At 39.5% G+C, this 15,725-nt stretch overlaps 1 protein-coding gene across 6 annotated transcripts in view; it reads left to right on the forward strand.

The window, feature by feature from the left end:
* Positions 1 to 9,028: 9,028 nt before the first annotated feature.
* The window catches only part of Cnksr2 (connector enhancer of kinase suppressor of Ras 2), a 248,888-nt gene continuing 242,191 nt past the window's right edge, over positions 9,029 to 15,725 (forward strand). For 2 of the 6 annotated variants that reach the window (XM_017602144.3, XM_063280272.1), the window contains exon 1: positions 9,029 to 9,640. In XM_017602144.3, coding sequence (XP_017457633.1) covers positions 9,577 to 9,640 — 64 coding nt within the window. In that variant the 5' untranslated portion in view covers positions 9,029 to 9,576. The remainder of the gene's footprint in view (positions 9,641 to 15,725) is intronic. The other 4 variants (NM_001113366.1, NM_021686.3, XM_039100001.2 and 1 more) reach the window with 3 other exon arrangements.

Raw genomic sequence — 15,725 nt, forward strand, 5'->3', positions numbered from 1 at the left:
GCTGAAGCAGAATTGCTGTTAGTTTGAAGCTGGCCTGAATTACATAGTGCATTTCAGGTTAATGTGAGCTACAGACTGAGATGTTGGTTAAAATTGAAAGAAAGAAAGAAGAGAGGGGGAGAGGAAAAAAAAAGCTCAGAGACAACATATTGTTCTGAAAACAGTTTACCATTTAGGAAGCATATGGTATCCCTTCATGAAATCAGGGAGAAAAGAGTAATTGTGAAATACGTTCTATTAGAATTTCTAGGGGGACAGACTGTATGTTCCTAGTAAAACTATTCCATTTTAAGGTAGTGGTCCTTACATTTTCATATTAAGCAACCAATTATTACTGTGCCCTTATGAACATATGCTTTATATCTTGAATTCCCAGATTTTGTGTTTCATTTTATTTACACTAAAACGATTGCTGATTGCAGGTATAGCCACTGCATTTAAAACGGTAATGAAAAAATTCTCCATTTAGTATGAGACAGGATTGATTTGAAAAGGCTTCCTGGAGGCCATTTATATATTTTTAAAACATTAAGTGAAAAGGCCACTTGAAGGAAAGAAAACAAGAGAAGTCTATGCTTTTCTCTATGTCGCTAACAATCTCAATTGTAGTGGGCTAATGCTATACATAGACATATACAGCCAAGTTGGGGTCATCGAGTCACAATAGAGTCAATTAGGTTTATCTAAAATATTTTGAAATGTTTACTAAAACAAAGCATTACCAAACTTCAGTGATTTTTGACTTACATTGAGACACCACAGTCCTTTGCCCCAGCCTTATATACCCCCATTTTTAGTCATTTATCTGATTGCATTTGTAGACTTCTTAATTTAAGATATTATCCAAAGACTTTCTATCACAGCAGAAGAATATTAAGATACATTTTCTAGTTCCCCACAATGTAATTAGAATCTTAACATTCTTTTGCTGAACATTGCAACTTTAGTCCTTTTAAAAAATATTTTGGGGTGTTTTGTTGATTGGAAGGAGACATGATCTTGCTCTGTAGTCAAGCCTGGCTTGGAAATACTGTGGAACATAAATGCTTGAGTCAAAAGTTGTAATCCTGCTACATCAACTTCCTGACTGTTAGATTTATAGGTATACATTACTATGCATTACAATTTTAAAGAATATGTTTTAGATGTTAATTTTTCTAGGAATTATGTTGCATCTCCCTTGGCTTTTAAGTATCGAATTAACACTTTGTTATGTATAATTTTTCTTCTTCCCTTAAAGACTACTTTATTTGACATTAATATATGTCATTAATATGGCCACTTTTGCTTTTAAAAGTTAGTATTCAATAATTATTTCATAAATTCAATATTCAATATATATTTATTCAATATATATTTCCATCATTTCACTTTCAGCCTGTTAGAGTTGAAGTGATTTTTTGCAAATATGATATAATTGTGCTATATTTCTAATTCTTTTTGGCCTATTTTTTATTTAAATTTTTATTCACTTTACGTCCTGCTCTCTGTCCCCCTCACAGTCACCTCCTCCCACAATCCTTCTCCCATCCCTCGGAGCACATGGGGCACCTTAGATATACACCCCCACACACACACTTCAAGTCTTTGCAATTTTTAAGTTGATGTCCTTAGATCTGTTACATCTACAGTAATTGCTACATCAGCGCTTAAGACTACCTCTTTATTTTAACTATCTGTTTGTTCTCAGTTTTATTTTTCTACCTTCTGTGTTATTTTAATCTTGATAATTTCATTTTATCCATATATTATTGCATCTCTCAACCTTTATTAGGGAAGCTTTTTTTGCCATAGATGGTGATTAATAAAAAGACATACAGCTGGTTAACTTGCAGAGATAATGAATCAAGAAAGAGGGGATAGAAAGTTTATAAGAGCCAGAGATAGTGGGCATCTTCAGTGAAACAGTATTTGCAGACATGGCAGGGCCACTACACACTTGAACTCACAGTGGCTGTGAGTTCACAAGATCAAGCCAGCAAAAATCTCAGCAGAGATGGGAAGGGGCTTATTAAGTCCGAGGCTCCCAGGACCCAATGGGGCTGAGATTAGCTGAAATGCCCAACATAGAGGAGAGAACCTGTAGAGACCATATCCAGAGGTTAAGCAAGGTCCCTGGTTGGGGGATGGGGCCACCCACTCATCTCCAAATTTTTAACCCATTGCTTCTGTCTAAAGGATATACAGGGACAAAGAGAAGAGCAGTGACTGAAGGAAAGGCCACCTACCCCACCTGGGGATCCATCCCATACACAGACACCAAACCCAGATACTATAGGGTATGCCAAGAAGTGCTTGCTGACAGAAGCCTGATGTAGCTGTCTCCTGAGAGGCTCTGCCAGAGCCTGACAAATACAGAGGCTGATGCTTGCAGCCAACCATTGAACTGAGAACGAGGTCCCCAATGGAGGAGTTAGAGAAAGGACTGAAGGAGCTGAAAGGGTTTGTAACCCCATAGGAAGAACAACATCAACCGACCAGACTCCCCCCCACCCCACCCCAAGTGCCCAGGGCCTAAACCACCAAGCAAAGAGTACACATGGAGTGACCCATGGCTCTAGAGTGTATGTAGCAGAGGATGGCCTTGTCAGACATCAATGGGAGGAGAGGACCTTGGTCCTGTGAAGGCTCGATGCCCTAGGGGAATGCCAAGGCACAGAGGTGGAAGGGAGTGGGTGGGTGGGGTAGCACCCTCATAGAAGCAGGGAGGATGGGAGAGGGGGGAACTGGGAAAGGGGATACCATTTGAAATGTAAATAAATAAAATGTCCAATTAAAAAAAAAGTCCCACCTCTACTGAGGAGTTGGCAAACTACAGCAATAGGGAGAGGGAGGTTCAGATTCCTCAGGAATGTGTTCCTGAGAGGCTGCAATAGAAGGTTTCACACCAAGGTACATACAGTACTAAGTAGATCCAGAGGATTTAAAGAAAAGAGCGCATGAAACTGGAAGGGAAAGTGGTGTGTAGGGGAGTAATTGGAAAGCAGGGGATGGTAGTAAATTTGATCAAAACATATTGTATCCGTGTACAACATTCTCAAGAAAATAATAGAAGGAAAGAGCCAAAATAAAAACTTCAAACGTCCAGAATTTTAATTAATTGCACATTAACCTTAGGGAGACCTAATGCTTCAGAAAACCGTAGTCTTTTCAAACTTGAAGTTGGGCTGCTAATGCTGCTGCTGCTGATTTGCTAGGACATGGTGGGTTCTTCTAGTTTATTCAGGCAAAGGTGCAGTGGAATTCATTCTGTTAGGGATATTTATAGGCTTCATGGAGCAGATGTATGCCAAATAGTTAAACATAACTTAATCTGCAGCATAGTGGCAGTTGCTAAGTTGGATTGTTACACTTCTATAGTCAATCAGTGGGGAAGTAACAACCACCAATGTGGTTTAAAAGTTTATTACTTTATATGGATGGCAATGCAAACTCTGCTCCCCACATCTTTATTTCTAAAGGATGATACCACATCCATATATATGGCCAGATAATAGGTGAAATGATGTTGTGATAGGTTGTTCTGTGTTTGATCCTTGCTTATATGTCCTATGTGAAGATATGTAATATAACCACAGTGTCATGGCACTGTTCTGTCTATGAGATCTGGTAAGAGTGGGTCATTTTACAGGGTGTCATTGTGTAAAGATGTAATCAGACAAGAGTAGGTATCATTATTAGTGTCTGGGATTTAATCAGAATAATTTAAGCAGTGTTGGATAAATTGGAGAAAAGTAGTCACTCATTTTTCAGCCACCTAGATAAATTACATACATAGGGAAGCTAGGAAGAAAGATAAAAGTAAATCTGTGGGAAAAGTTAATGTCCTGTTACCAAACCTCTCCATTCTGATGTCTTAATTCTTTCACAAATTAAAACCAGACTATAAATACTATCTTAATTGACAACACCACCAGTTCCTATCTGTGACCCTCCAATAATTTTTCACTCCTGTCTACCTGAAGTTATTTGTTCATTGGGCTGTCATGACATGTCATAATCCTGGTTTCTTTTCCTCTTACCTTTCCCTCCTTCCCTCCCTTCCTCTCTCCTTCTCTTCCTCCCTCCTCCTTCCCCATTCTTATTCTTATTCTCCCATATGGCTTGCTTCCACTATTTTATTTGTGAATTCAGAAACTACCTCATATAAATTTCGCATCAACTGTCCCAGATTACTCATTATTTATCTTAACTTCTCAAGTCAGCTCCTTTTGTTTTAAATGATTTATGTAAGAGAAATAATTTATCCACCCAAGTTAGGCTCCTGAAACCATTCTTGATATTGTCCCTTTTCTAACCTCTCATCCACTTGATCAAGTTCTGAACAATTATTCTTTGAACCCTATCTTCTATATAACTACCCCTATTGCTCTATTTCTGACCAGATGTGTCCCTTTATTGGCCTATTGCCACGTTGTTTGAATTGATAGTCTTCTGTCCTGCCCTTCCAAATCCATATTCTCTCTGGCTAGCCGAGTAGTCTATATAAAACACAAACATCTCTAAGTCATTTGATCTTTAAATTGATGTATATTAATTTATTTTTCCCATTCTCTTGCTATTGCTATCCATTTCTACTTCACCTCCTGTCACTTTTTGCTTTTCTTTAATATCTACAACTCAAGGACCCTTATACAATGCTATATAACCTTGCCCACCATTTGTCTAAAAGTCATTTGCTGCATTGTTGTTTAGCTGACATCCCTTAAGGTCTAAATTGAGCATTCAAATCTCCATATAGTCTTCTTTATAGTTGTCAAACATTCCTCTCTGCATAGAAGTTAACCTCAACTTTTTGCATAGTAGTAGACATATCTATCTTTGTACTTATCACATTATCCTATTAAATGAATTGTAAATGTTCTGTTTCCCCTACCAACATGTGAATATCCTGATCATTTACATATATAAAATTAAGATAATTTTTCTGACTGAAGGACAGAACTTGAGCCAGCATTTTTGATAGTGCTCAAAAAATGTTGAATAGCAAATTTTTGTATCCTTCACTAATGTCTGCCAAGTACATTAGAAACTTCCCTGGTGGGTAAGGGCTTTATGTATTAAGAAAACTAATCTTGGGGTTTTTGTTAGATTGTGATTAATACAGCAGGGGACAACATTGGAAAGAGCCCTTAAACACCTCTACTGGGACAACCTAAACTCAGGCCAATTTCTCTTCACTTAGAAAGGATTGCTGTAAATCTTGGTTGAAAAGGACATGACTTGATTTAATACAGCTTAGCTTTAAGGCACAACAACAAAGAAATGTTTCTACTAATTGAATTATCGTCTCTAGGTGCTCTTTATCCCCATTAAATCTAAAGGGAGATATAGCCTGGAGAAGTGCACTGAGGCCTATTTACAATTACAGTTACTTCATACATGATTCTTGGGCGATTGGAAACTTTGCTTGCTATCCGAGAGACTGTTTTCTTAATTGACAGCTGTTAGGCGAGTTATACTGGAAGCAACATTATTCCAGAAAATTTCACTAAGCTTTCTCTGGAAAAATATTTTTACATTATTCTTGGGAACCACTAGTCCTTTCTTTTATTGTTATTAATCTTATCAAGATTGCTGAAGTTTTTTTTTTAATCAAGAGGGACTGTATGAGCAAGGTTAAATAATACACCTGCTTTTGAAATTATAAGCACTGTCTATGATTAATGAAAAAGGGAGGATCTTATTTTCTCTATTTTGAGATATGAGATATCATATAATTGTTTTCTCCATGTTTTAGTGATCAGTATTGTTCAAAAATAAAAGACTAGAATAACTTTGCACAAAAACCATTGCTTATTATGAAAACAAGAAGCTGGAACATGACAGTGCATATTTGTAATTTCAGTACTTGGGAGTCTGATGTAGAGAGTTGAAGAGTTCAAGGCCAACTTGGACTATATTAGGTAGGTAAAAGATTAAAATATATCTTGTAATACAAAGTATCTTTTCAAACTATGTAGTAAGTAAAAGTCAACAGATCGCTTAATTTGGTAAACATTTATGTTCTCTCACTGACTCCAAAGAGACAAAGGCTTAAAAAGTCCTTCTTTCAGTGGAAGACTCCCTTCCTAGCTGATGGAATTCCTAAAAATAAGATTCGGTTAGAGCACTATTTGTAAATTCTTCATCTAAAGCTAATTAAGAGCATATTACACTTTAAAATCTTAACAGAGGATATGTTGGTTAAGGGATTTTTATTTTTATTTTGAAATCCATAGGGACAAAACATTAACCAGTGTCACAAATTGATTTAACCTCCTTAAAATAAAAGAATAGATTAAAAAGATTATTTTAATTGATTCATTTTGATATGATTGCAAATATCTCAAAAAATTATATATGCAATTAACTTAATTAACTTAACATTTCTACTCTGCTTGATTTTATAAAGAATCTGAGGCTCTTTCCAAAGGTTCATAGTTTGGCTTTTACATCTAGCCTGTGGAAGAATGTGTGACATCATACCAATTAGTTCATTATATTTTTATATATATTTATGACAACATACTTTACTTCTAATCTTTAAAATTTGAATACTAAGAAAGGCAATATTAAGTAGATGAGGATTTCATAGAATCACATTATAGTAAACTTACAAAAAATGGGGCAAGATGTTAAATTTTGAATAAGAGGCAGACTACATAAATGGTAGCTTGTTTGAACAGTTGTGAAAAGAAAAATGCCACAAAGATTCAGCTGAGTCATCTGTAGTTAAAGAATAAGAGCATCGATGACTTAATCCTTTCATTTCTTTCCCCTCCCCAAACCAAGAATGCAGAAAGTAAAAAGCCTGTTATGTTATGAAGAGATTGAAATAATTTATGCTAATTATATTGTCAATGTCAAAGTCAAATGCTATATTTTATTGGCGAACCTAAAGGAGGAGAATTTAAGAGAAAGGCCATGGTGTAATTGTTAGACAATAGGAATCTATACTCACAGTTTGGTTCATTCTTAGATTTTTATTTAGTTTTATAGTTATTTTACATGATTGGACAAACGTGCCTAACTCTAACACAAATTGGAGGGGGGCTATGTACTCCTTCAATCTAATATAGGGTCTTCCTCAAAATTCTCTTTTATTTTCCTACAATGTCACTTTCTCATTTTCTTTGCAAGTGGTCTTGTCACATAATTTCAATCAATGTATCCTTCCTTATCTATATTCTCATTCTCTCATCTATATGTCTATATCCTGGCCTGTGGCTTTTGTCTTGATTTCCTGCTCATCAGACAAGTGATGTCTTAATTTGCACTTGCTTGTGTTACGATTTACAGTGTGGTTGCTTGTCACAAATGGCCAGTCTTTCAGCCTGCATCTTGCTCTTGCAGTCACATTTGGTCATGTCCTATATTCTCATCATTTCTGGTTACCTAAGGATCAGGAAAATCCATGGTAAGTCACAGACTTCTCTGTGGTTAACAGAGAATTATATGATGTTCATCCTGGAGATCTTCAATGGACCACCCATTCACTACAATTGTCCATTTTATGACACTGATACATATCTTTTGGCTTGTTTCCCACGTTGAAATTCTGAAATGAACTTGCTGTTACAATCACACAAACTAGTTTATTTAACATGTATGTAACCATGTGTAATAGAGGGTTAAAGTCTCGGCTGTAAAATGTAGCTAACAGTAGAGCTAGTTTAAGGCAGAATAAAAATAAAGTGATTAGCACTTTGGCTAATAAAATGTGTGCTACCAGTAGGAATATTTTGATAACCTTACTTGTATAATCTAAATTTCAAATTTTTGTCTATATCTTGAAGTTCGGGTTATTAGTAAACAAGTCTGAACACAAGGTTCTTAAATGTAATTCCTTTTTTACCACTAGTGTGAAAACATCAATGTGTTATCTGCTATTGTTTTGCCTCCTTGTGTGTTGGGGGTGGGAACTTGCCAACTGAAGAAGTGATGTTCTTATAAAATTGAGTTAGACAAAACGGATAAAGTAGGAACTGACATGCTTTATTGGCATTACTGAAATGATTTAGAAATAAAAGGAGTTTCTCGTTTACTCAATGTAACTGTTTTAAGAATTATACTGAGAAAAACCAGTTATAATGGTGGTAGAGTTTGCTAATAGACGTTCTAGAATTGTCATTGAAAGTAAAGCCTCATTTAGGCAAACTGTGTTACTAAACGCTGCATAGGTTTTTGAAGCAAACAATATGTGAAACATCATGTTTGTAGTTTGTCGCTAACTTTATGTCCCATTATTACTCTTCGGATGTTATATAAGAACGACTGAACACAAAATGACACCACGTAAAACAGATATCGAGGACCTTGTGTTGAAGGAGTTGGCCAACAACTGGAGCCCAGAGCCTGGGAGGAGGCACGTGTGGGGTTGGGGAGGCGGTTTCCGAATCACCTGGAGCCTCTTGCAGTTGACAGCTCTGACTTCCTGGGTTCCTTTTATCACCCAGGGGAGATCTGACTACACGGACCATCTAGTCCCCTATGGGCGTCTCTGGCTAGCGCCAGGCTCCCATCTGCGGAAGCCCACACCCGGTGTTCTCCGCAGGGTACGGGGGAGTCACCTCGGGAGCCAACTCAGCAGCTGCGAGGGCGACAGAGAGAACAGCCAGGGCTCCCATTGTCACCCTAGCAGTTCAAAGGCGTCCCCTCCCCCTGGTGGCGAGGGGATCAGGGGATGGGGGGGCTATAGTACCCTCCTCCACCACCCCGGGCTCTCCGTTCAACTGGTGGGGCAACCGGTCTCTCTGAGTCTCCTGGGAGGCCACTGGGAGCTATGTCCTGCAGCCGCCGCACCTGACTGCCTAACCGACCTCCGGGCTGGGCGAGCCTCCAGCAGCAGCGGCGGACTCCCAGGCTCCAGGCATCACCGCGGCACACGCCCTCCCGGCGCAGCTCCGGCCGAGTGCTACCCCCGGGGCGGGAAGGCGGGAGCGCGACCGGCCCACACCTGGCCCGCGTGTCTGACAGAAGTCGGGCGGCGGGCACGCGCGCTGGCCCACGCACGCGCACAGGGCTCGCGCGCACCGGCTGCCGGCCCTGGGGGCGGGACCGCGCGGCGGCGAGCGGGGCGGGGGGCTCGTGGAGCGCGCGCCCCGCACCCGAGGGCTGCGGAGAGATATTTTGGGTGGCAGGAGGCCCCTCGTCATTTCCGCCGGGCGGCTCGTCGTCGTGCCGGGGGCTCCACTCCCGCGCGCCAGGCGAGCGAGCGGGCAAGTTGGCTGCGGCCGTGCGCCGGCGTCTCTTCCCTTCCCCGCCGCGACCCTCGGCGGCTCGAGCCATGAACTGAAGCCCCTCGGGACGCACACCCCGGGCTGAGCCGCGGACGCTGCAGCTGCGGTGGCAGCCTGGGCTGGGACAGAGCCGACCCCGGCGCGTTATCCCGGCCGGCCGGCTGGCCGTCGCCGCTCCCACCGCGGCCGCCTCCGACGCTCCAGCCTCCGGACGGACACACAAAAGCCACCCTCTCCCTGTCGCCCACCCCAGGAGGCTGCGGCCGGCCACTGACCCCACCTGAGGGCGCAGCGGGCTGCGGACTTGGCTTTCTGTCCGAGCTCCGCGTCCCACGCGGCACCAACCCCGCCGCCCATGGCTCTGATAATGGAACCAGTGAGCAAATGGTCTCCGAGTCAAGTAGTGGACTGGATGAAAGGTAATGCCCTCTGTGGGGAAGGAGAGGCGACACTAGGGCGCAGGGTCCCGGTACGAGGGAGGGACACCCGACAGGGCATAACCCGTCCTGGGAGCTTTCAACCGACTGCTGAGGTCCTCCCTGGGGATGGCTAGGGGTCCTCTGGCTCTAGCAGGGACTCGGGGACCCTGGTCTCCTTTTGTCTTCAGCCTGGAGGGGCGCGGGGAGCAAGAGGGCGGCGGGCGCCACCTGGTTGAAGCTGGAAGCAGGGCGGTGGAATCCCCGCGCAGCTTCCCCACTTCACGCTTCCCTCGACGCCTTCGGGTTGAGAGGACGCGGCGACCCTTGTTTCCCTGCTAAGGGAGGAGCCCTTGGGACCTATTCTCCTGGTTGTCCCTGCATCAGCCCCTTTGTTCCTGGAAACCCGAGGCCCCTTCTCGGTCTTGCCCTGCCAAGTGCCTTCCCCAGCGCCAACTCTCCTGGCAACTTTTAAGCCCGCATAATGGGGTCAGGATGCAGTCGCTCTGGTTGGAAGCTGGGAACCCCCTCCATGATGGGCTGACGATGGTCGGGAAGGGGGCGCGCTACTTTGGGGTAACATGCTTCCCTTAGGACAGCATCCAAGCTGATATATGTGGGCTCCCTCCTGCGCACCCCAGCATGTCCTTTGCTTTTCTAGGTTGAGGTCTGCGATGTTTAAACCTCTCGCAGCTTCTTGTTAAGGGTCCAATGTTAGGTTTAAAGTAATGCGCATTCAAATATTCTCCTTTCTTCCATATTGAAGCCCCCCCTCCACCCCCGACAATCTCTAATGACCAGTTTCAAACCTTCGCCCTTCTCCTAGTCACAAATGTGGGCTTTTTCTCTAGTCTCTTGGCTTTCCTGTCTCACTATCTCCCTCTGTTGTCTGACTTGAGGGGCTTGTTAAGGACCTCTCCAGTCCATCCTCAGACTGAACTCTAAGGGGATACCTACCTTGGAATAAAAGATTCTTGGACATGCTTGGAAAAATGCTTGGGGAATATGAGAGTTCTGCTTGAGTTCATACCTGAGCAGGGAAACTTAAGATGTGCTTCAAGCCTTATCTGTGAAAATGCCCCTTTCAAAGAGCAAGGAGCCCCTTTCCTAGGCTTGCTTAGCAGTCAGACTTTCTAAGCTCTATATACTTGAAAATGGAAGGGATTGAAGGTAGTGGGGAGAAATTCAGTTCTCTCCTTATCTTTCCCCCACCCTTTCGGACATTTGCCTATTTTCTAGGGGTTCTCTTTATTTGCTTTGCTTCCTTTTCTCCCTGATTTGCCCAGTTATTTCTCACTTACTTTGATTTTCCCATCTCATCTGTAGGAAAAATGCTTTGTAACTGCGAAGCACAGTGTAAGTGCAAGTGAATTAAATTAAACCTAATTCATTATTTATCCACTGCCCCTTGTGTGCAGTGCATTGGGTACCATGGGGGTTATAAAGATGACTAAGACAAAGTCTAGCCGTGGCTCTTCTTTTCTGCTGCTTGTTCTCTTTCCGTATTTGCTATTAAAATTCCAGCTTCCTGAATTACACACACACACACACACACACACACACACACACACACACACAGGCACACATGTGCCTCAGGAAAATTCTGTCTTTTCAGTTTCTCAGTCATGGATGACAGAGTAGTCACAGGAAGTCAGAATGCTTTATTAAAATGCTTTCTTTGAATTTCTCTAACAGGTAAGTTTAGTTTGGGTCTGTTGCTGCAACAATATTCAGAGAAAAGCTGTCTTGGCTTCATGGGATTGCCTTCTAGAAATTCCCATGATTCGGGTAATGAGCACTGCATACTCCATCTTCTTTACCTCCCACCCAGTTAGTCTTGTGCTTTCCCTTCTCTGTTTAGGTCGCCTGAAGCAAGCACAACATACGAAGTATGTCCTTTAGAAATCGCTCTAGTGCAAAATGTAGTTTCTTTGAACTTTAGTAAAGACTATTTCCTGTAATTTTAACTTCACATGATAATTAAGTTGGATAACTTGTTTTTTTTTTTTTTGTACCTGTTGGTGACACATTTTATAGCTACCTAAAAAGATCAGTTAGATAACCAAGATAGAATTACATGCTTTTGTATAACAAAAGACTGAATGAGACTAAAAGAATAACTGATTTAATTATCAAGTTCAGGTCCCAGTTAGCTGCTTAGTCCCAAACTGCTTATTGTTAAATATTCTGTGATAGTCATATACATTTCAGATCCTATCAGAAAATAAGATTTTAAAAAACAGTTGGAGGAAATGAGAATTTCCCCAACTTGTTACTTATAAATGTTATCTTAGTTATTTTTCTCTAGTTCCACCAGTAAACTTAAAAAAAAAGACATTTAAAAATAGTTTCCACACTTTCCTCGTTTACAGAAATGTTGGAAAGCCAACTATTAATTTAGCCTATAGCTTTGAGTTGATTAGACCTTGCTTAATTATAATTATATAATTATAATTATAAGTGTTATAAAACCAGTACTAAGGATGAACAGCACTTTATTTATTATTTGTTTGTTTTTTCGTTTGTTTGTTTGAAAAGGGATCTTATATAGTACAGAGTAGCCTTGAACTTTCTGTATAGCCAAGCATGACCTAGGACTTCTGATCCTGCTTTTTCCACTACTCCAGAATTGGGATTACAGGTGGAAGCCACCCCTCCTGGTTTTATATGGTGCTTGGGGTCAAACTCAGGGCTTCCAACATGTTATCATGCTTTCTACAAGCATCAAGTGAGCCACATCCCCAGACCCTAAGAAATGAGTAAGGCTCTTGAATAATTGTAGCATTCGGGGAGCTCTTCAGAGCGTGTTAGTTGCGTGACCCCTTCAACATCCTTCATATTTGTAGGTTTTAGTTACAGTAAAAGTGTAGCTACCTATACTGTTTTAGTATTCACATACTTTATTATTTCTAGACTGTTTTTTTTATTTACCAGGCAGAAGAAATACAATTAGATCATATGTGTATGACTCCATGAAATTTATAGAAATGATACAGAAATTAAGTCCTCAAAGAATGAAATGAAGGATAAAAATAAATTTATTGGGATTGCACAGCGTGTGTTCAAGACTTGTTTAATGAAGGTCCATTAACACGGCAGTTAATTTTGGTCAATAATTGTTATTGAAATGTGTTTGAAAGAGATACTGAAAATGTCTATATTAACTATTAGCAAAGATGTAAATTGCTCATGCACTCTTTGTAAATACAGCACTGTCAGGTTTTTCTTTTTTTTTCTGGCTGGCAATGTATATTTGACATGGCACATTGTCGTTGTTAGTTGCAGTAAATGTACAATACATGATCCACTTAGGATTCAGTAAAATAAGGCTTTCTAGTCCAGATTAATTTGATAGTATTTTTGAATATTTGGTGATGGCTCATAAGCTTTTACACTCATTAAAAATTAAGTATATAAAATTACTGCTGGAGAAAGTATACACAATCGGTTTATTAGCACTGGAAACCAATGTCCAATTGGAAAGCATGTTTAATCATCTTATGCTTCTGATACTCTTGAAGCAGACCTTTCAAAACCAACAAAAGCAAGCAAGTTACTTAGAAAAGTCATAGGTGATAATGTAGGCAATAACTAGCTTTTCACTAAGCCTATTGTTCTAAAATATTATTTCTCAGGTCCTGTTGATTTGAAACTCCTAGAAATAGTTCATAATCTGTCGTTTCCACGAGTCTCTGAAATATAGCAAAAAACTTCCTAACACTTCAGTGTTTCTCTTTTTATTTTTATTATTAAATGTCCTTGTTTATCTTATACCAAGTCATTCTACTCTTCCTTTTATAACTTTTTGAGCTTTGAGACTAATGCAACCTATCCTCATGATCAAGATAATTATTTTCTAGGACCATTTATTTTCCTCTGTGGCATTCTTTTATCGAGTTTGAATCTCTTTCTGGGTTAAATGAAATGACTATCATCTTCAGAGTGAAGCGGAAGACCCACTTGTGCTGGCATTTTCTGATGATCTCTGGGACTTAATGCTAATCAATCTTGCAGTATTATGATCCCTCAAAAAAAAAAAACCCTACATTTTAAAATAGTCTTTAACCTATTCGGCAATCACCTGCCCTACTCTTTCTTGTTCATAATAATCCATTTTGTTCAAGAAGCAGTACCTGCCTTCTGATTTCTATATTAATGACTCAGCCATCTTGAGGATAGAAAATGAAATATTTAAAAAAAAAACCCTAATGTTTAAAATACAGTTCTGTAATGGGGGAGATGTATATTGTTTAGTCAGTGTAAATGTGAAGTGATATAGAAGAGACTATATCTGATAAGACAAACTTGGACAGGTGATTAATAATTACTTTTCTCCCCTCATAGGATATCAGAGCTTAGGTTGAAACGTATCTTAATTTAAAGAGGAAATTGTCAAAATTTTGAGTTGAATTGAGGGAAAGAAATCAGAAATATTTGCTTGGGAACTTGAAACTGCACATGGTGTTGTGGAAAGATGTTAAACTTAATTGATCACATTGGCTTTATCACTTTTGGAAAAAATAATAGTTTTTTCAAATACACGGTATTTGATAGGCACAGCAGTCATTTCCTCTGGATTTGACAGGTTTTTTTTTTCCTAATGGGAATTTTTGTTATTTTATGTAAAGAAGATATTTATCTTCTGATGTGTATAGTCCACAAGAAACATTTGATTTATAGTGTCATTGACATTTGATTTCTAATACAATCTATTCCTGATTAGAAGAAAGCAACTACTTATGTAATTATGTTCTGTTCCTGGGCTACTATTTACTCAGTGCATTTGCAAGGAAAGTATTTTAATGGAGTTTTACAATTCTTGTCTGCTTTAAAGTTTTCCTCTATAAGAGACAACAATGCTATTTAAGAAAAAAATGTTTTCTAGGATAAAGACAGGAACGAACTAATACACTTAGAAAATGCTTAAAAAGTTTGTCTTATGCATGCAAACACCAATCCATTAAAGATGACAGATTTGTGAACCAAGAAGGGATCCAAGGGGAGGACCGGGTTTTAGCAGGTATTTGAATTGTTTAATTAAGTTATATTTGAAAAGAAATGTATCTTAATGTGGGAGGCACATCAAGAGATTCTAGAGATGCAATAACGGTGTTAACTGAGAGTTTATCTGGCTTTGTCTGGTTGAAGTGGGAAAAGTGGGTAGGAGAGGGAAAGTGAGGGAGGAGTGTGAGTAGGTGACAAAAAGTACAAGAACAAATCTGCATATGAGCAAGACAATAAAACTCTCATCATGTCCTGAGTTTAAATAAATACCACATTATAAAACTTTGGCTGCCAAAAATCAGCCCACAAAGAATGTGTATTGAATTGGTACAGCTGTTTAAAATCTGTTTCTGAGGAATAATCTAGAAATAATGTTAAAGTAGTTATTTTGAAGATTAATTACATCATTAACATTATGCTTGATATTTAGAATTTTACTGATCCAAATCCTTCTATGCAGAATGAAACAAGGCTTTTGAATATCCGTACTGTTCTTAAAGCAATGATAAATTATCATTTTCACTTATAGTAGCACAACCCCAGATTAGAGCTTAATTTGTTTCTAATGACTTTTAGCTTTCCATATAATTTCTTTACAGTACGTCACACATAAGGCTTACTTTGAAAGATGCAGTGTTCATTTTTATAGTGTAGAAGAAGGACGGTGCATCTGAACTAATTTAAAGGGGGCAATAGAGAGCAAGTAATTTGAAAAAAGTGGAGTGTAAAATTTTTTCATGATTTTCATAGTTATTTAGTGTCTGAAAACAGGAAATAGAGTCTTGAATACAGAATCATTGTGTTGTATACCATCCAGTGAGTGAATGCACAGTTTTCATGGGTAGCATAGGTCTGTGCTTTTGAAAATGGTGTATTACTCTGGCAAATGATCAAAAGCCAAATAGTTCATTTTTGTTTAAAAAAAAACTTCAATCTTATTTTAAATTAAAACAAATATATATCCATGATACAGAAAACAAAATAGATGATTGTTTAGGAATTTTAGGCTTGTAGCAGGCTGTTTAAAGCCACATTTCTCAGATCTTCCCAGGTTTATGAGTATGCTCTATTCAGCAATTGTGGA

The sequence above is a fragment of the Rattus norvegicus genome, chromosome X (genome assembly GCF_036323735.1).
Source record: "Rattus norvegicus strain BN/NHsdMcwi chromosome X, GRCr8, whole genome shotgun sequence".
NCBI classification, from domain to species: domain Eukaryota; kingdom Metazoa; phylum Chordata; class Mammalia; order Rodentia; family Muridae; genus Rattus; species Rattus norvegicus.